The following is a 17,084-nucleotide window of genomic DNA, read 5'->3' as shown; positions in this document are numbered from 1 at the left end:
AACTCGGCGGATCCTGCAGGTTGCGGAATTGCTTCCCTGGCCAATCAAGGACCGATTATTCCAAGTCCGATTACGCCTTTCGGCGCAAGGAACATGTGGACACCAAGTTTTCTGGAGGGGACAGTCTTGAACCAGCGCACTCATGGACTGAATCGCTGTAAAGAACTATCTCGCATTCCCGGTTTAGGGCCATTACAGCCGCTTTGCCATTGTACCATGCTTAGTTACCTTTCAATAAAGGCAATGATACGACAATATCATCCACCACCTTGACCTGAACTATATAAACAGTAGACATTTCCTCTGCATCCTCATCATCTTTCGTCTTTGCTTATTGTCATATCATTATGCAGATCAAGAACTCTTCTTCAAGTTCGAAAGAATCTGCTCATCTCGTCATGCTTGACTTCACCACGACCGCACCCTCTCAGAGCTTTGCCCATTATCTACCAGGTTTACCAAGTGATGACAATCTGTACGCCGACAGTTTCGACTTTCACAAATGGGTACGAGAATCGTTCTTTTTACTTGCGTGTAAGCCGAACACACAATGTAGATTCCTGGCTTCCAGTTCGCTGCGCCTGACTTCGCCCAATATGATTTGGAAAAGGATATCAATGACATTGATGCCAACATGCACTATGTGCCCCACGATCTGCTATACGCACCATGGCCCATCCCCGCTGACGTCGATACCATACTTGCACGCGATGATGCCACTCGGACCCCTCAAGTCCAACTGACTTTCGCTCACACTCCGACTTCAACCAGACCGAACGGGCCAGTCCTACGAGCCACTCTCCCTGCGCCATTTGCCTACTGCATACCGAGAGAATTTCTCGAGGCGGAAAATATCATACCGAGGATGATTTACGAAAAGCTAGTCGATCTCCACGGGATGTCAATGCGTCCGCCGCCTTTCTTCGACATGCCTGGTGCTCAACAATATGCTCAATTCGACATGCCTGATACCCGACAATACGCTCAATTAATCACCGACTTCTGTCAGCACAAGGATTCTGTCACTCGTCGATACTACTCTAAGATTCCTCGAAACCCATGCTGCCCCAATGACGCGCAACGCCCGATCTATCCCATCAAGTTTTTGAACCAGGTTCCTAATTACCTTGAAAGATACAAGGACGCGTTTCCGGAGCCACTTCCTATGGTCATAATTCGAAACAGCGAAGTCATATGTATGAATCCACCACGTTGGTGTAACAAGTATGGCGTGATCATCCATGTTCTCCCTACGGAACATCCATCGAAGTTCGAGAATTCAGAAAATCCTGAAGACACTCTATGGTCCATGTCTCTTAAGCGCGGCGTTCCCGCCTCGTACAAACCACTTTCAAGTCAACCGAGTGTGGTCACTTCTCCAATTCAGTTCGGTAATATGATTTATTCTGCCGAAGAACTGACGTTTTTCAACTTCGCTGTCAACGTATTCATGGAAGTTCCAACATTCCCAGGGCCTGGGCTGCTACAGGAACCTGCAGCAGCGTATAGAGGTGCATTTATACTTCACGTTATTGATCACCCTATGGACCCGGCATGCTGGACTGAACTTTCCGAGGACCGCAAGATCGACTTATACTGGCACGCACCTAAGCTGTTTGACGGCCTTCCCACTTTCTTGAAGTGCCCGAACTTTCCGGCTGTCAATCTACACTTCCAGAATTGAGATATGAATCTGCTGGGCGTTCTGGACGATCTCAAGTTTGGCACGATCGACGACAGTATTGATGTGGCCAGTGCGAGGAAAAGGAACTAGGATCGTCCTGTTCGACTGGCTGAGTGATTCTCTGTAATACCTGTTAACGACATTTTACGGTCGTCAGATATCTGACCGACTCTGTTAACGTTACTTGTGATCGTGGTTTGACTATCGTTATTGCGCATATTTATTTGCTGTTCTAACTTCTAAATCTTGTTGTACGGGGCTTTGTTTGGTATGAATACAATCAAGATCATTCTTTGAACGTTTTTTGCTGTACTAGAGAGGGTTTGCGTAAGCATTGAAATTTCTAAGCTTAGTAGAATCTCCAACGTGGCTCGTGCACACGATTGTTCCGAAATCCGACTGCCAGCTAATATTGTCGTGTCAGACTCGGAGGCGCTCAAGTGCTGAGCCGAAGGAGGATGTCTCAGGGCTTCTTCTGCTTGTCTCCTGCAACTTTGCACCTCGACTTTAACCATTCCTCGACCCTGTCATGTCTCTCCAGCCATTCATATCTCTGTATCAGTATGCTCTCGAACCCATAGCACCTTTTAGCTGGTTTGGTATCAAGGTCTGCTCCATCGAATTGGTAGCCGCCTTGCGGCTTTGCACCGTCTTGAGACAGACCAAGGAAGATTTATATGCCAAGCATCAGCGCCGTGCTGGCGATAAACCTGCACCCGTGGAGGAGAGGTCCTTCCTAAGAGACGCATGTACCTCGCTCACGATCAAATTTGGAGGAGAGGCCATTATAGGTACTTTACTACATAACTCAAACCTGTGTTATGCATACTAACCGCTTTCCACCTTCAGGCTCTCTGCTCGGTGTCCCCCCATCTTTCGTGCTCTCAGGTGTTTCCCCCGGTGTGTACATCGCCGCGCAGGCGATCGTAGAGTATATCCCTGTTATACCGTCCATGTCACTCAGCACTGAGCTTCCGTTGTCTATCGTCGACGGATTCACACGCGCATTGCTTCTATGCAGCCTCATACCTAAACCTGTTATCACTCACGCATCCCCTGTGATCGCATCCTCTCCCTGGACTCTTTTGCTATCCTCTCTCGTACGTCATCTCTTGTCAATTCTGTCTTGATCTCTCTGACTATCTTTTACCCATAACAGGTCATCGCAAATGGAGGCTTCTTCATAACCAGCATGTTCTCCTTCCTCGAGCCTACCCCGCTCACGCTCACGACTCCCGCTGCGATCAAACCCTACGGCTGGACAGCCACAGATATTTGGTGTGCGCCGTTCATCACAGGGCTTTATGCCCTCCTCACGCACGCCCAGCCGTTCTGGGCTGAGCTCCACGGCGTGATCTCAACCGTCCTCGGAAACACCGGCGATAAAGTCGGTCCTATGGACCCAGAAGCTGCCCGTGCGCTATGCGCGCTAATCCTTGCGGGAATGTTCTCTACTCGGACTGCGAAGAACTATGGGCTTGTTTGGAAGAGGGGTGAGTTCCATCATTCTGGATCGGTGATCGGGGCTGATGGCTTTTTAACACATGTGCAGGTGTTGCTGAGAAAATCAAAACACAGTGAATAACTGGAGTGATATTGGTTTTATGAACGATGAAGATCTAAATGTGTACGAAATTTATGAATGAGATATGTCTGTTCTGCCACCACCACTGCATGCGTATGTGACCTACCGCAAGTGAGCTCAATATGTACGCCAAGCTCCCGACTTGGGCCTTTGTGGCGATGACAGGTGCAAGGCGCAGGATTTATGCATACCATTGTTACTATGACATTAGTTCTCCAATCTTGTTTTAAGCGACGATCTTGGAGTCTCATACTGCAGGTATTTTCATATATTACCAACGACATCGTCCGAGTCTTCCTCAGGATCAATACCTCAAACACCCGGATCCTTATCTTTGTCAACTCTGCTATCCCCTCAGGGCATTGCGAAAAGGAAGTGCAACAGATATCGACACGGAATATCAGACAGGAATACAAGGAGACCATCAACGACTTCTCTGAGCTCCATAAATGTCATTGACTGTGCAGAAATCAATGCTATTGAGTGGCTCAGCCTCGTTACAGATCTGATGTTCGCCTTGATCCCATGTTTTGGTACACGAGTCACAAAAAAGCCCGAGAAGGCGAAGATTCCTTGAGACAGATTCAGCGAGTTTATGGGCTGGACAGGACTTCAAGGACTGATGGAATTCGTGAAGGGCGCGTAAGGATCATTTACCTACCAGACCTCCTATCGAAATGCAGAGTCCAATCGGGCAACATTTTCCACCGCGTTCCCGTGAAATACAACTGCGTTCAGCCACTTGTTGGGCGTGTATAGGAGCATTTCCTACTTAGGGATGTCCGACGTGTCGACTACGTATGCACCAGGGGAACTGACGTGTATGTTCTGGACAGTCCTCGGCCTCAGTATCTGTAGAGCTTGACATCCTTTGAGTTTTCAACCTGTCAACGCACCGCTGGACCACTCGTACACCATTCGTGGCAAGGATATATCATTCGTAAGTGTTAGTAGATCTATAGCAAGCGGTATACATAGATATCGCGCTGGGTATTCATTGAATCTTGATCTTCTCTACAACACCTTAAGAACCATCAGTACCACCCCAGCATAGAAACAACTGATGCAACTCACTCTTCTTCCAGATGAGCCCAAAGTTCTTTGCGGTCCGGGTGGAGAACAATACTACGAGAATTAGCGCGCACAGCGCACGGGCAGACTCTGGGTCCATAGGACCAACTTTACTTCCGGTGCCTCCGAGGGCAGTTGAGATTACACTGTGGAGCTCGGCCCAGAACGGCTGAGCGTGCGTGAGCAGGGCATAGAGCCCCGTGATAAATGGGGCGGACCAGATGTCAGTGGTTGTCCAGCCATAGGGCTTAAGCTCATCGGGAGTCGTCACTTTAAGCGGGGTGGGATCCATGAATGAGAACATGTTCGTTATGAAGAAGCCGCCATTGGCGGTAACCTGTGGTAAGAAAGGGTAGTGGTCAGAGGTATCGAGACGCATATCATGACGGGAAGCGAGCACATACAAGAGATGATAGAAGGAGAGCCCACGGGGAAGATGCGATGACGGGGGATGCATGGGTGATGACGGGTGGTGGTATGAGGCTACAGAGGAGCACTGCTCGGGTAAATCCGTCGACAATAGATAAAGGAAGTTCCGTGCTGAGTGACACGGACGGCAAGACAGGGATGTACTCTATGATTGCTTGTGCGGCAATGTACAACCCGGGAGAAACACCTGAGAACACGAAAGATGGCACAATACCAAGTAGAGGGCCTGCGCATGGGGAGCGGTCAGTATGCACAGCTGACATCTCCCTACACAAAGAAGTTAGTACTATACCTATGATAGCCTCTCCTCCAAATACAATCGTCAGCATGGCACATGCGTCTCTCACGAAGGACCTCTCCTCTACGAGTGTGAGTCTATTCTCTCCGGTTGTTCGTTGATGTTTATCATGCAAATTCTCCCTCATCTGCCTCAAAGCGATGCAAAGCCGGAACACGGCTACCAGATCAAGGGTGGAGACCTTGGTACCGAACCAGGTAAATGGTGCTATTGGTTCAACAGCATATCGGTACAGAGAGGTCAATGGCTGGAGAGACATACTAACAACACGGCGGGAACTTCCAAGAAGAGAGTTACAGCAATTTGCATAATGGTATACGTAGAGGCGGCCGGCGGTAATTTCCAAAAAAAGTGTGAATTTATTTTCGAAAAGTAATGCTAGGTACCCGGCGCCCGCTCGGGAAAAAATGTATATGAGGCCACCTTAGACCCTCCCCCGGTATACCAAATTGTATTGCCAAACATCCTAGCATACGACTTTTACACTCAAAAACACCACTTTGTCTTATTTGACAGACATGTTTACTAGTATGCGCCGTTGAACGCCGCAAGGTCCCATATCTTGAACGTGGATGATCCAAACTTCCGAAAGCCATCCACGTTGGACCTGTCAGCGCCGGACACACCAGCTGCATTGGAATTCTGGGTCGCTCCTTATATTTTAGTCACCATGACTATTGTCACGACTGTGAGCATGAGTAAAAGTCACTGATCCTTCTCGCATGTTGTCCACTTGATGCTTTGGCCATCGTGCTTTGTTTACCTTTTGGCATATTTTTTCTCTCTGTCAAAGCTAACCACTCCAAGAAACTGAGACAGCTGTGAATCGCTTTCGAGAGTGTCAGGTATGACCTGATTTGACACGACCCTCAGCTAACCAAACACTTTTCGAAGCAGTTCTTCTCGCCACGCAATGTCAAAGATCAAGATCTCTGCTTGCAGGGGGGACTTTGTAGTAGTAGTTTTACTATTTCATGGCTTCCACCTTTAAGACGGAAATGATGAAATCTACGGGGATTTGGAGTTCTTATATCGTTGGACTTAAAGTAGAAGAACTGAGATGCCGCACTGCAGTCGAAGAAGGAGAGGGACACAAGGTGACGCCGTCCGGGACGAGCTTGCTGCCACCAAGAAGGAGACGAGTTAGAGCTTTGGGTCATGTCGATCTAATTCAAGAGCATGATTGGGTCGTTGACATTGTCGAGGAGGAGTGGAGGCGTGACGTTGAAGCAGGAGTCCGGTTGAGATGTTTGTTTCGTTGTCCTATTCGTCTTCTGTCTTCTCACCACCATACAGGTCCTTGAAAAACGCGGAAGCAGTGAAATTCCGCATGAACATCACAGATCTCAACGCCAGCATTAAATGTAGCCAGTGCCAGCCACGTGCGCCTTGCATCCGCTGTTTTTTGCACTTTTATGGCCGAGTATGTCTCAACCAGTGGTTCTACACTGTATCGAAGGTCTGGTACGTGGGAGTATCAGTGTGCCAGCTCGATAGTTCCAGCGAGTTCACTATATTCGGTGTGCTTATAGTGTTCATATCGAGGCACATTACAGCTTCTTCAACTACTGTATCGCCTGGAGTTCTACGTCCACTCTTGACTTTATGACTATCATTCTCACGACCACCGGACCCTCAGCGCTGAACGGAATAATGTTCTTCAAGGCGCACACTCTGCGGGGAATTAAATGACTCTTTCAAATTTATCTCATCCATGCTCCAGCACTGAACCTTTGGTTTGATTTAGCCGCCAGTGTAAATTTTTTATGGGGTTGAACCTCCCCTTTCAGCGCTAACTGCCAGAAGAATATAAATTCAAGGCCGCTGAATTCCAAAAGCCTCAGATACAAGCGCCTCCTTTGCAGTGAGTGGCCCTCTTGTGCTACATCATGATGCGACTATCGCTCAATCGACATATAGCGCTCCTAACACTTGTTATAGCAACTTCACGCACATCGCATAGCCAAAGTTTTGTTTGTGAGTAGTCTCCTAGTGCTCACAGCCATCACTAAAGCACAGTCATGACAGGTAACATGAAGCCTATCCAGTTCATCTACCTCTCCATCCTTGTCGCTCTGGTTGGGGTGAATACCGTCCTCGCCGATGAACTTGACCAGCAGACCTCCTGCCTCGATATATGCGCTGAATGGCCTACCGTCTGCCCATTAGGAATGCAAAGAGCCAAACTAGGCTTGTGCTACACCTGCTGCAGTCCGTAGCATCAATCGACGCCTGGATCAAATTCCTGAGTATTGTCGCCGATTTTCTAAAGCACGACGTTATGGATATGTGAAATCGTACTACCTACAGATCAGGTTCTTCGAGCAAGATTATTGTCATAAGAATCACGTCCCATCTAGTGTACGGATAACTCTGATCGGACTCGATGGTGGCCTGTCCAAGCTACAAAGATTGATTTTTATTTCAACAACGAAGCAAGCTATTGACATGGTCCAAGCGACAAAAATGATCAGAAAAATCGAACGCAGACGACCAGCGAAAAAAACTAAGCGATTCGGTGAAGTTGATGGTCACCTGCCCTCAGAGCCAGTCTACAACAACACTTTTTTCTCCAGTCGAACGTCTCTCTACGACAACGAAAACTATAAAACGACGAGTACGGTGCTCAAAGGTTTTGAGAGGCATATCGCGTCGCTGCGCTTTATGACGGTTCCATATGATAATTTAGTCAATCAAGACTGAGTTGGAGGAGGGAGCTGCAGATTTAGGACTCGCAGTCGCAACACTCATCGTAATTGATACTATTTACTGCCAATTCATTGTCATTTCTTGGAGTTGGGACGCTTTCCAGCACCGCTACGATTTGGAATTATTTTATAATGTTTCGGGCAACAGCGAAAGCGGACAGCGGTCTAATTATAGAGCAGGCTGTAACCACAACATGACCGATTATTATGATTATCTCTTCAAGGTACGTGGTAGATTTGACAACAGTTTATACGTCGCTTACCAGTTTCCGTTCCATAGGTTGTTCTAGTCGGTGATCCTGGAGTCGGCAAATCGTAAGCATGTTTCAATGTCCGTTTATCGTTTCCTAGCTCACAGCAATCTACAGCAATCGTAAGGAATAGTGTACTGCCAAGGGACGCACGCCAGCTCATACTCATTAATCAGTTCTCTCGAGACTCACTCGTAATGAGTTCAACCTGGAGTCGAAATCAACAATTGGTGTCGAGTTCGCGACTCGTTCGATCACTGTTGATGGCAAGACGGTGAAGGCACAGATATGGGATACTGCAGGCCAAGTGCGTTACCGCGCAATCGCCTCTGCGTACGTTATCGCTCTCCCCAGTTGCAGTCTGGGCTAATGTTCCTACAGTTATTACCGTGGTGCTGTTGGTGCTCTGTTGGTGTATGACATTTCTAAACATGCAACGTACGTCAACGTGATGCGGTGGTTGAAGGAGCTCCGGGATCACGCCGACTCGAACATTGTTATGATGCTCGTTGGGAACAAGAGTGACTTGGAACACCTGAGGGCAGTTCCCACCGAGGAGGCAAAGTCCTTTGCAGGTATGTCTTACGTGACTGAATGGCTCACGTACTGACTATCCGACAGCGGAGAATGAGCTTCTGTTCATCGAGACTTCGGCACTAGACGCATCGAATGTCGAGTCAGCTTTCCAAACCACTCTTTCTGGTACTTGTTGGTATTTGTTCCAAATGGCGCTTCACTGACGTGTTCTCAGATATCTATCGAATTGTCTCGAGCAAGTTGCCTGAGCAGTCTGCTGACTACATCAAGGGACCTACTAGTGATGCCCCACATACCAAGCGCATTTGCCAGATAATCAAGGGACTTACTAGTGATGCCCCACATACCAAGCGCATTTGCCAGATAATCAAGGTGCGCACGGGTTCTCTCCTTTGTAATAAATGCTCAATCCACTGACCGTCGTCGCAGCTCAAACCAGAATGCGTGGACGAGTACAAGGAGGTTCACAGTAACGTCTGGCCTGGCGTCCTCAACGCCCTTAGACGGCACCACATTGTGGACTACTCGATCAACCATTACCCGCAGCTGAATTTGCTCATCGCGAACTTCAAGTACACGGGTAGTGACTTTGAGAACGATATGAAAGCTATCGGGGATGACGAGGAGACGCAGCGGTGGTGGAAGCTCACAGATAGTATGCAGGAGAGCTTTAATGACGGTGCATCGGGGAGTGGAAAGGAGATACCTTGGTGGACGGTGAGTGTTTTTTGTGGACTGGGGATTTTCGCTTCCTTGAACAACTTGGTGAACAGGATGTCGAGGAAGTCTTCCGTTTCGAGGGAGGCCCTTCAGCATGATTTGTTGACAGCCGTCGCTAATAAGATTGACCACCTCATTGCGTGAATCAATTATTGGATAAACAAATATACCGTCAGCGTGTAAAACGTACTATAAGAAAAAAAAAGCACGGTTCCGGTAGGGGTTTAGTGGTGTAAATATTGGAGCAGAATAAAATAAATTCGTCCAAGGCAAAGGTGTGACTGGTTACATTACTCAAACTCCATGTGAAACTTAACTTCAAGACATGATAGAATTCATCGGCACATACTTATCTTGAGTAACGTAGCTTCAATTTCCCTCTTCGTCGTGAATTCCGGCGCTTGTCGATCTGAAGCACGTTTCTAGACAAGCGTTCAATGACCAAGTGCATGGGTCAATATAGCGGGGCACCTACCCACAAAAAGTAACCTCTCCCACAACTGAGAGCAGCGACTCAATGCTGCTCATGTGAACTTTCCTCAACGGTGCGTCCGTCGGAAAATCTACTACAGGCACCTGAAAAGATGCCGCCGCCAGGACCGGCAAAAGATCACGAACTCGTTGTTTTTTTGGTGTTCCAACCAGAGTCAATTTCCGGAAATTTGGAAGATGAAGCAGACCGAACATGTTGATAAACTCTTGCTGGAAGTAATATGACTCATACGAGGAGGGCAGGGGGAGTGTCATCGACTCAAGTGTCGCCGAATACATTCTACCGTCAAGAACATTGCCCGAGTGTTCGATTTTATCGACAGCAATGGTCTCCAGGCGAGGAAAACTGATGATAGTGGAGCATAGAGTCCGCACTGAAGTGTTCGGGAGGTGGAGATGACGCAAATCTTTGTAAAAGGGAATGTGCGGTCTGAGTGGAGAGGACAGATGACAACTAGTCTTGATGTACAGGCGAGAGATATTTGGTGCATAGAATTTGCTGTGTCGGAGAAGATGAACGCTACATTCCAAGGCTCTCAAATGAGGTGTGTCGAAGTAAATATCCCAGTTACATGGGTGTGGCATAATGACCGTTTCCCAGCGCTTGCTCTCAGCAAGGAGGATATCGAGAAATCGAGAGCTTGCTACTGGAAGGCAGGTACTTCCGCGGCTGCGGCGGCGGGGTGGGGGACCGTATACAATGCGAAGAGCGAGTGGTAAATTACCAGAACGAGCAAGCCAAGACTGAAGAAGACGTGGAAAAAATGGGGTGAATGATTTAACTTGCACGGGGAGGACGACTTGGATGCGCGACCAGATTTCTGCAGTTGAATGTGCAACGACTCGCCAACGGTGACACACCCTGGTCAAGACTAGGGGAGGGCTGGTAACGTTGACCGAAAAGGCGTAAGGTCCGCATGAAAAGATACTCGGATAGTCTGGCGCGTCGTTAACGATGAAGAGGAAAATTTGTTGTAGAAGTTCTACCGGCAGCCGATGGATGTACGGTTCTGTCTGCGTCACGCTGACAGGACTCAGAAAGATTGAACGAAAGAGAGACGATGCATGGTTCTTGCAGAGCACTTTCAGGCTAAGTGCTTTAATCAATGTGGGTGTCATTAGGAGACCGAGTTAATATGTGGCTGTGTTCGATCCAGGGCCCGCGTTACATACTTATTGGGTTATGGTACGATTATGTAATGACCTTAGCCTGTGTCCTCACTCATTGAGTTTGTTCAATTCACTCACTGAGGCCTGAGGTACGTCACAAGTTATTGTCTTGTATGCACTTGTACTTACAGAGCTTAGCACTGAATATGGCTTTTGTTTCACTCTTACTCGCTCTAACCTTCAAGTGCCTCTGCAGACGGTAGACCCTTGAGGGGCCAGGGCGACGAGGTCATGGTCGTGCGACGTGGTGGCCAAACGACAAGGCATGTTTTTGAATGTCAGCCATGGTGGCTTTTCTAACCGTAAATTAGTCTTACCCGAGCTTACCTGAGCTTTAGCAAAGTTTCCTGGGCAATACTAATTATTGCGTGCGGAACTTATTTGACTAGATGGCCCACCCCGTGGTGGCGTTATAAGCTTTCGGGTCCTTGGCTGTCTTTTTTCCATCACCTTTTTTACTCTTCCCTCAACTCTCCACAAGTACTACGATATAATGGCCAACAAGGCAAAACTTGAGGCACTCCTGACTCTGATCAACACGTCTGCACGAGATGCCATCGCGTTGTATGAGCAGTACGGTGATGTACCTGCCATCGACCAGACGGAGCCCCACCCGTTGGACAATGCGATCGACCAGATAGCTTTGAAGAGTGCTATTCGTATTCTTGAAGGTGCTTGTGCTCAGATATGCGCAACGCTTGCTCCACCTGCCCACACTGCAGTCAGCGTGAGAATTTGAACGATATAATGCACTTTACCTTTGCTCATCAGATTGCACGCAGCTTGTCCAAGTGTATGATCCTGCTTGTATGCGAGTAGTTGCTCGGGAACATGTTTCGGATATCTTGTCAAAGTACCCTAAGGGCCTTCACGTCAATGAGCTCTCCAAGAAAATCAACATCGAGCCAAAGAAATTGGCCAGGATAATGCGCCTCTTAGCCACTAGAGGTTGCTACAATGAAAGTAAGGAGCCATTTTTTGCTTGGTTCTGCTTCTCAGACTCCGCCAGTTGACGTGAACGTTTTTGCCAACAACCGACTTTCTCTAATCCTACTCGACGAGAATCCTGTCAAATACATGATCTTGTTGCATGTGGACGCAGCTGCCAAGGGAGCATCAGTTTTTTATGAAACACTCAAAGATCCGAAGATTGCCTACTCATATGAGCCAACGGTTGCCCCTGTAATGTACGCCATCAACAAAAATGGAACTGAAGGAACGTTTTTCGACCGGATAGCGCGGCATGTATGTTTTCAAATATTGCTCGTCACGAAGTCTTCCTGATATAATTCACTCGTAGGACGGTCAGCGCGAGGTAGGGATTTTGATTCCTTCGAGCCATCATTCTGACATCTTTAGCAGTCCTATCATACATCGATGAGAGGTCTGAACGGCATTATGGGCTCGCTCGCCATCCTGAATCGTGAGTATATGGACATGCAAAGACGAAATAATTTTTTCGTGTTAACCTGATAATAGATTTCCCTTTCGGAAAGTTCTCAACAGTCGTCGACGTTGGAGGAGGTATCGGAGCATTTTCTCTGCCTTTGGCTAAAATGCACAAAAATGTTAAAATCACAATTCACGATCTTCCGGAAGCATTGATCCAGGCGAGACACGTAAGTCAGTAAGACAATGTGCTTGTCATCCAATTGATAGAATCTAGATATGGGCGAGAGAATATCCTGAAGCCCTGGCAGAAAATAGAGTCGAGTTTGAGGAGTTGGACTTCTTCAAACAAGTGCCAGTGAAGGGTAAGGACATCTACTATGTAAGTGCTGAACTCTGTAAGCGGCAACCTTAACAATGGCCGCAGCTCAGAAATATAATCCACGACTGGCCTGACCACGAATCTGTGCTCATTCTTTCAAACCTTCGCAAGGCGCTTGGTCCAAACAGCCGCGTCCTCATCCGTATGTTAATTATAACGTAACCATTGTCCCATAGTCTGACAAATTTTAGATGACTATGTGCTCCGCCAGCTCAGCCGCAAGCAGGCAGCAATAGAAGCTTCAGAGTTAGGAGTTGTTCCGGTATGTCGTGTCCGCTGATCTACATCCATATTCGTTCATTTCCGCACCCAGGCTCCTGAACCTCTTCTTGCGAACTTTGGTGTTGGAAATATGCGTTCATACCAGCAAGATATGACTATGTTGTTTATACACAACTCAATGGAGCGCACACTGCTAGACTCCCTCACACTCGCGTGAGTAATGTTTGATTGCTGCCTTGTTTTCACCTGATTGGTTTGGAATAGCACTGCGGCCGGTCTGAAACTAGAGAAAGTTTGGGACCTTGTCGAAGCCTGCGTCTTGGAGTATTCTGCTGCCTAATGTTTCCCGAGCTAATTAGATCATCTGTTCACCCTCATATATCGAGCATGCGAAGATAAATTTCACGCCACATACTTACCAGCATACGCCTCGATGATTTATCCCTTATTCCTCAAATTTTCGATAATCTGTCTAATTAACCCAATCACTGGTAATATCTTCAGATCGCAACACCCGCGATCCAATTTCAGCGAGAACTACATATTACTTGTACTGCTAGCTCGTACATATTAAACTCTAGCTGAGGCAATAGATACTATGACAAGAGACCAAATATCCAGCATAGGCTAGACCTGTGTCATGATAAAATTTCCCAAATGCACGAACCTCTGCTCTTCACATCATCACGGCGTTGTACGAGTTTGCAATGTCATGACCCTGCCTGCCCTCACAGAATTGTTTCTGCCGTGTTCTCGTGAACACTGGCACTCACCCGTACATCGGAGTGTGGGAAGCCACATAGACAGCTAAAGCCCCTGCGAGGGTGGTACAACAACTTCTTCATGTAACTCGATGCAATTTGTAAGCCTTGATATCAAAAAGTGTAGAAAGTGTAGGGTAGGTAGGCAGGGGAGGGCAAGGCACATCAATCAATTATGTTCGGCCTGGGATGATACAGCGACGTGGTAGGCTTGGAGGTCATGATCGGTCAATTCACTACCAGGTTTCGTGATTCATATCAAGTTAGCCATCAACTGTGGATGGTCGTCCTACAATGATAATGCATCATAGGAGACAGCGATGATGGGATTCAGGAACTTGAATATATCAGGTACTTGGCCGGGCTATGGTGTATGTGATGCGACGTTGTATAGGGGTGCTCATGGATAAATGATATCTGCATATACAGAGAAATTAACTTTGCGTTCACTGTACCAAACAACATGAGTACACATAGGGACAACACAATTCACCTCCACCAGCGAATTATCTCCTGCCACCATGGCCTCTCTCCCTCTCGTTAGACGCCCTCCTGCGCATATCACCTACAGGAGGTCGTTCATTCCGCTCTCTCTCATGATAATCATCCTTACGCCGCCGTTCAAATCCACCATCCCGCCCACCTCGATCCCGTCCATCCATGTCCCGTTTACGAGGCGGAGGGGACCGGTCATCTCTCCGGTGGCGAGGAGAGTCGCGACGGGTATATCCTCGTCCATCACTTTGTCGCGGGGGAGGCGACGGAGACGGTGTGCGAGAGGAATAGCGTCCACCTCGGCGTGGAGGAGGCGAGCGAGAGTCGTCTCGAGCACCACGATATGGGGGTGGAGTGTGTGAGTCATCTTGGGCGCCACGGCGAGGGGGTGGGGTTGGGGTACGCGAGTTGTCCCGCCCATCACGGCGTGCAGGAGGTCGACGAGAGTCATCTCGCACACTACGGCGTGGTGGAGAACGCGAGTCATCCCGCCCCCTGCGAAGGGGAGGAGTTCGTCGACGTCGCCTGGAGTCCACAGATGATTCAGAATCTGATGGGGAAGTGTCCGAGCCAGAGTCGGACTCAGAATCAGAGTCAGAATCAGATGAATCAGAGTCACTACTGGAGGAACTTGATTCTTGTTCCAGCATGGCGCGCCGTTGTTCCATAATGAGGCGTGGGGCATTCTGTCAGAAAAAAAAATTAGTCACTTCAATGGCTCGAGCATGTAGACTTGACATACCTTCAGGTACTCTCTCATTTCTTCGGTGAGAACACCGAGTCCAATGCTCGTGAAGTAGTTGATGGAGAACCGTGTGTTCTTCGGATTGTCCATTGGGAACATGTCCTTGGTCGCGTGTTTGACCTGTTCGTCCTTGAACCTCTCCGCAAGCGTTTTCAATCCCATACTTTCCATCATCTCCTGCATCATAATCTTGATAAAAATACGGCTTGAGCTCGTCGTGTCCTCCTCGTTGATCTTGACACACTCGAGCACAATCCAGGAGATGGCATCCGTCGCGAGCATGTGACCGAAGAAACGAGAAATGTTGCGCAGGCGATTAGTCTCATACCGATGGATTGTTGTATAGTAATTGACGAAGGCCTGCTCGAGAGCATCTGTCCAGACACGGTTGAGTTTGCTGAAGCGCTCGCCAACAAGACCATAAAAAGTGGAGTAAGAACGTTCTTGGGAGCAACATTCGATCACCATGTTGATGAGCTCAATCTAAAAGGACAGTCAAGCATCTGCGAAACGTTGAATATACGACCACGTACCTCATCGCCTTCTTTGATCTGTACTTTAAGGAGCTTATGTACGGCTTCCTCGTAATTGAGGGCGTTCATGATCGTCAAGTAGATCGTCCGACGCAGGTTCACAAGATTGGTCTCCGTACGATCTTCGATGCCTTCTTTGTCCGCGACCACTACACGACATGAGCTCGCAACTCAAAATATATGCAGAACAGGACAGACCTTCATCTTCATCCTCGCTAGACGACTCTTCAGAGCCAGATTCTTCGTCCTCTGAACCTTCACCTAGAATCTCAGCCTTGATAGACTTGTACTTTTCCTCGTTCTCCTGGTAATTAGGATCAAACTTGAAAATATCTATATGCAAAATTCATGCCAAAACTATTTGTCAGGACATTGGTACGCACTTAGTCCTTCCTGAACCTGGAGCTCTTCTTCAAGCTGGATTTGATGGGTAATTTGCTCTTCTTCTTCAACCAAGTCAAGACCTTCAGGAAGGATTGGGTTGTCCTTGTACTTGTCCTTCCGAGTTTGCATTAGGACCTCGATCATATATTGAACCCTGTGGCTGATAGACCCTTCGTTCAAGACAGCACGGAATCGCTCGAAGACCGTCGCATTGGCCTTTGGTGAGTTTTCAGCGAGGAAGGCGCCTACTTCGCGCATGAAGCCGACAGCAATTTCAATCGAATCATCGGTGGGCCGCTCGAGAAGAAGAACCAGTATTTGGAGAGCTATGATTTCATGAGCAACGGCTTGATTAACGAGATGAGCGATAAAAGTCGTTGTTGAGTGGCATACAATCTTGGAAGATGAGGTGAGCATTCTCATTATTTTTCGGATTCGCTTACCTTGTCATTTCGCTTGAACGATCGTCTGAATTGACTAATCAAACGGGTAAGAACAAGTTCTCCCACTTGGGGGAGTTTTGTGTTGATAACGGCCACCACAGCAGCAAAGACAGGCGTAAATGGCAAACTTGATGACTGCGCCTTCATGATGCTCCGGGAAAAAAGGCCTCGGCCGCGGATGAGATTTTCGGAAAAGAGTTCAGGGACGATTTGCTTTATGTTCGCAATGTTGACTCGGTTGACAATACCAGTCAGAGATTTGCGGAGGGCATCCCAAGATAATCGTTGGTATTCTGGACTGGTTTTGTCGTTTGCAGCAGCGGCTTGCAAGGCACGTAGACGTGCAGGGGGCATGTACACACCACCCGAGCGTGAGCCTATGAGCTTAGAAAATTCAGCCTTCCTTTCTGCTTCATCCTGTGCGCTGTCTTGCACTCTAGGATTTGACGCTTGTTCAAGGTTCCTAGCTGCTATATTTGCAGCAAGCTGCCTTTCTCTTTCGACCCGTCGAATGGGGTCCACATCGCTTACACGAGGAAGGTCTATGTGAACACGAGACGGCGACTGCGAACGACGGCGAGTTGCCGGTGGAATGCCATCTGGTTCATCGGGTGAGCGAGAACGAGACCTGAAAATATCATAAACGGTCAAATATTTCCAGAAGACAAATTTTAAGTACCTCTTTCTACGCGTAGAAGGACCATCTGAAGCAATTTGAGGGGGGAGCACTGATGTTGCCATCGTCGTCCGTGATGAACTGAATCCGTGGGAGTTCCTTTGCTTGC

General features: G+C 48.0%; 9 protein-coding genes across 9 annotated transcripts; 5 read left to right on the top strand and 4 right to left on the bottom strand.

Annotated features, from left to right (window-relative positions):
• Positions 1-229: 229 nt before the first annotated feature.
• Positions 230-1,788, top strand: EDB93DRAFT_804283 (uncharacterized protein). Its single transcript, XM_041457540.1, has 2 exons — positions 230-506; positions 557-1,788. The coding sequence occupies exons 1-2, from the start codon at positions 348-350 to the stop codon at positions 1,682-1,684; spliced, it is 1,287 nt and encodes a 428-aa protein (XP_041311381.1). The 5' UTR covers positions 230-347; the 3' UTR covers positions 1,685-1,788.
• A 232-nt stretch (positions 1,789-2,020) lies between these two features.
• Positions 2,021-3,565, top strand: EDB93DRAFT_1200162 (uncharacterized protein). The gene is made up of 4 exons (XM_041450931.1): positions 2,021-2,475; positions 2,534-2,784; positions 2,844-3,177; positions 3,237-3,565. The coding sequence occupies exons 1-4, from the start codon at positions 2,214-2,216 to the stop codon at positions 3,263-3,265; spliced, it is 876 nt and encodes a 291-aa protein (XP_041311380.1). The 5' UTR covers positions 2,021-2,213; the 3' UTR covers positions 3,266-3,565.
• A 698-nt stretch (positions 3,566-4,263) lies between these two features.
• On the bottom strand, positions 4,264-5,326 carry EDB93DRAFT_1246711 (uncharacterized protein; the record flags this gene model as incomplete). Its single annotated transcript, XM_041452490.1, has 4 exons — positions 4,264-4,292; positions 4,344-4,677; positions 4,745-4,995; positions 5,062-5,326. 4 exons carry the CDS (start codon positions 5,324-5,326, stop codon positions 4,264-4,266), a joined length of 879 nt encoding a protein of 292 aa, XP_041311379.1.
• A 715-nt stretch (positions 5,327-6,041) lies between these two features.
• EDB93DRAFT_1335077 (uncharacterized protein) lies at positions 6,042-6,997 on the top strand (the record flags this gene model as incomplete). The annotated part of the gene is made up of 4 exons (XM_041455299.1): positions 6,042-6,307; positions 6,364-6,655; positions 6,718-6,931; positions 6,988-6,997. The coding sequence occupies 3 exons, from the start codon at positions 6,042-6,044 to the stop codon at positions 6,757-6,759; spliced, it is 600 nt and encodes a 199-aa protein (XP_041311378.1). The 3' UTR covers positions 6,760-6,931; positions 6,988-6,997.
• Positions 6,998-7,937: 940 nt separating this feature from the next.
• Positions 7,938-9,602, top strand: EDB93DRAFT_803913 (ras family-domain-containing protein). Its single transcript, XM_041457538.1, has 9 exons — positions 7,938-7,999; positions 8,056-8,090; positions 8,144-8,148; positions 8,203-8,359; positions 8,408-8,601; positions 8,648-8,728; positions 8,778-8,935; positions 8,993-9,280; positions 9,337-9,602. The coding sequence occupies exons 1-9, from the start codon at positions 7,970-7,972 to the stop codon at positions 9,379-9,381; spliced, it is 993 nt and encodes a 330-aa protein (XP_041311377.1). The 5' UTR covers positions 7,938-7,969; the 3' UTR covers positions 9,382-9,602.
• Positions 9,353-10,456, bottom strand: EDB93DRAFT_804049 (uncharacterized protein). Its single transcript, XM_041457539.1, has 4 exons — positions 9,759-10,456; positions 9,633-9,705; positions 9,474-9,582; positions 9,353-9,415 (listed from the first exon to the last, which is right to left on the bottom strand). The coding sequence occupies exons 1-2, from the start codon at positions 10,358-10,360 to the stop codon at positions 9,633-9,635; spliced, it is 675 nt and encodes a 224-aa protein (XP_041311376.1). The 5' UTR covers positions 10,361-10,456; the 3' UTR covers positions 9,353-9,415; positions 9,474-9,582.
• An 18-nt stretch (positions 10,457-10,474) lies between these two features.
• Positions 10,475-10,894, bottom strand: EDB93DRAFT_1078291 (uncharacterized protein; the record flags this gene model as incomplete). The annotated part of the gene is made up of 1 exon (XM_041445369.1): positions 10,475-10,894. A coding segment is annotated over one exon (420 nt), but the record flags the coding sequence as incomplete, so codon positions are not given.
• A 544-nt stretch (positions 10,895-11,438) lies between these two features.
• EDB93DRAFT_1246709 (S-adenosyl-L-methionine-dependent methyltransferase) lies at positions 11,439-13,278 on the top strand (the record flags this gene model as incomplete). Its single annotated transcript, XM_041452489.1, has 11 exons — positions 11,439-11,672; positions 11,728-11,908; positions 11,955-12,190; positions 12,246-12,260; positions 12,308-12,368; positions 12,425-12,564; positions 12,612-12,716; positions 12,762-12,858; positions 12,908-12,978; positions 13,030-13,151; positions 13,203-13,278. 11 exons carry the CDS (start codon positions 11,439-11,441, stop codon positions 13,276-13,278), a joined length of 1,338 nt encoding a protein of 445 aa, XP_041311374.1.
• Positions 13,279-14,205: 927 nt separating this feature from the next.
• On the bottom strand, positions 14,206-17,040 carry EDB93DRAFT_1246708 (uncharacterized protein; the record flags this gene model as incomplete). Its single annotated transcript, XM_041452488.1, has 7 exons — positions 14,206-14,880; positions 14,937-15,422; positions 15,473-15,621; positions 15,671-15,805; positions 15,856-16,252; positions 16,300-16,927; positions 16,979-17,040. The coding sequence occupies 7 exons, from the start codon at positions 17,038-17,040 to the stop codon at positions 14,206-14,208; spliced, it is 2,532 nt and encodes an 843-aa protein (XP_041311373.1).
• Between the last annotated feature and the right edge of the window lie 44 nt (positions 17,041-17,084).

This window comes from Suillus bovinus, assembly GCF_016758785.1.
Source record: "Suillus bovinus strain UH-Sbo-P2 chromosome Unknown EDB93scaffold_7, whole genome shotgun sequence".
In the NCBI taxonomy this organism is placed as follows: domain Eukaryota; kingdom Fungi; phylum Basidiomycota; class Agaricomycetes; order Boletales; family Suillaceae; genus Suillus; species Suillus bovinus.
This window is presented reverse-complemented; position numbering and strand designations above follow the sequence as displayed.

Coding starts and splice junctions, on each gene's coding strand:
- EDB93DRAFT_804049 (XM_041457539.1), bottom strand. CDS start 10,360: ATGCCACACCCATGTAACTGGGATATTTACTTCGACACACCTCATTTG. Junction 9,706..9,758: donor GGAGAGGTTACTTTTTGTGG/GTAGGTGCCCCG, acceptor ACGCTTGTCTAG/AAACGTGCTTCAGATCGACA.
- EDB93DRAFT_804283 (XM_041457540.1), top strand. CDS start 348: ATGCAGATCAAGAACTCTTCTTCAAGTTCGAAAGAATCTGCTCATCTC. Junction 507..556: donor GTTTCGACTTTCACAAATGG/GTACGAGAATCG, acceptor CACACAATGTAG/ATTCCTGGCTTCCAGTTCGC.
- EDB93DRAFT_803913 (XM_041457538.1), top strand. CDS start 7,970: ATGACCGATTATTATGATTATCTCTTCAAG. Junction 8,360..8,407: donor TACCGCGCAATCGCCTCTGC/GTACGTTATCGC, acceptor ATGTTCCTACAG/TTATTACCGTGGTGCTGTTG. Junction 9,281..9,336: donor AGGAGATACCTTGGTGGACG/GTGAGTGTTTTT, acceptor CTTGGTGAACAG/GATGTCGAGGAAGTCTTCCG.
- EDB93DRAFT_1200162 (XM_041450931.1), top strand. CDS start 2,214: ATGTCTCTCCAGCCATTCATATCTCTGTATCAGTATGCTCTCGAACCC. Junction 2,785..2,843: donor CTCTTTTGCTATCCTCTCTC/GTACGTCATCTC, acceptor TACCCATAACAG/GTCATCGCAAATGGAGGCTT. Junction 3,178..3,236: donor TGGGCTTGTTTGGAAGAGGG/GTGAGTTCCATC, acceptor ACACATGTGCAG/GTGTTGCTGAGAAAATCAAA.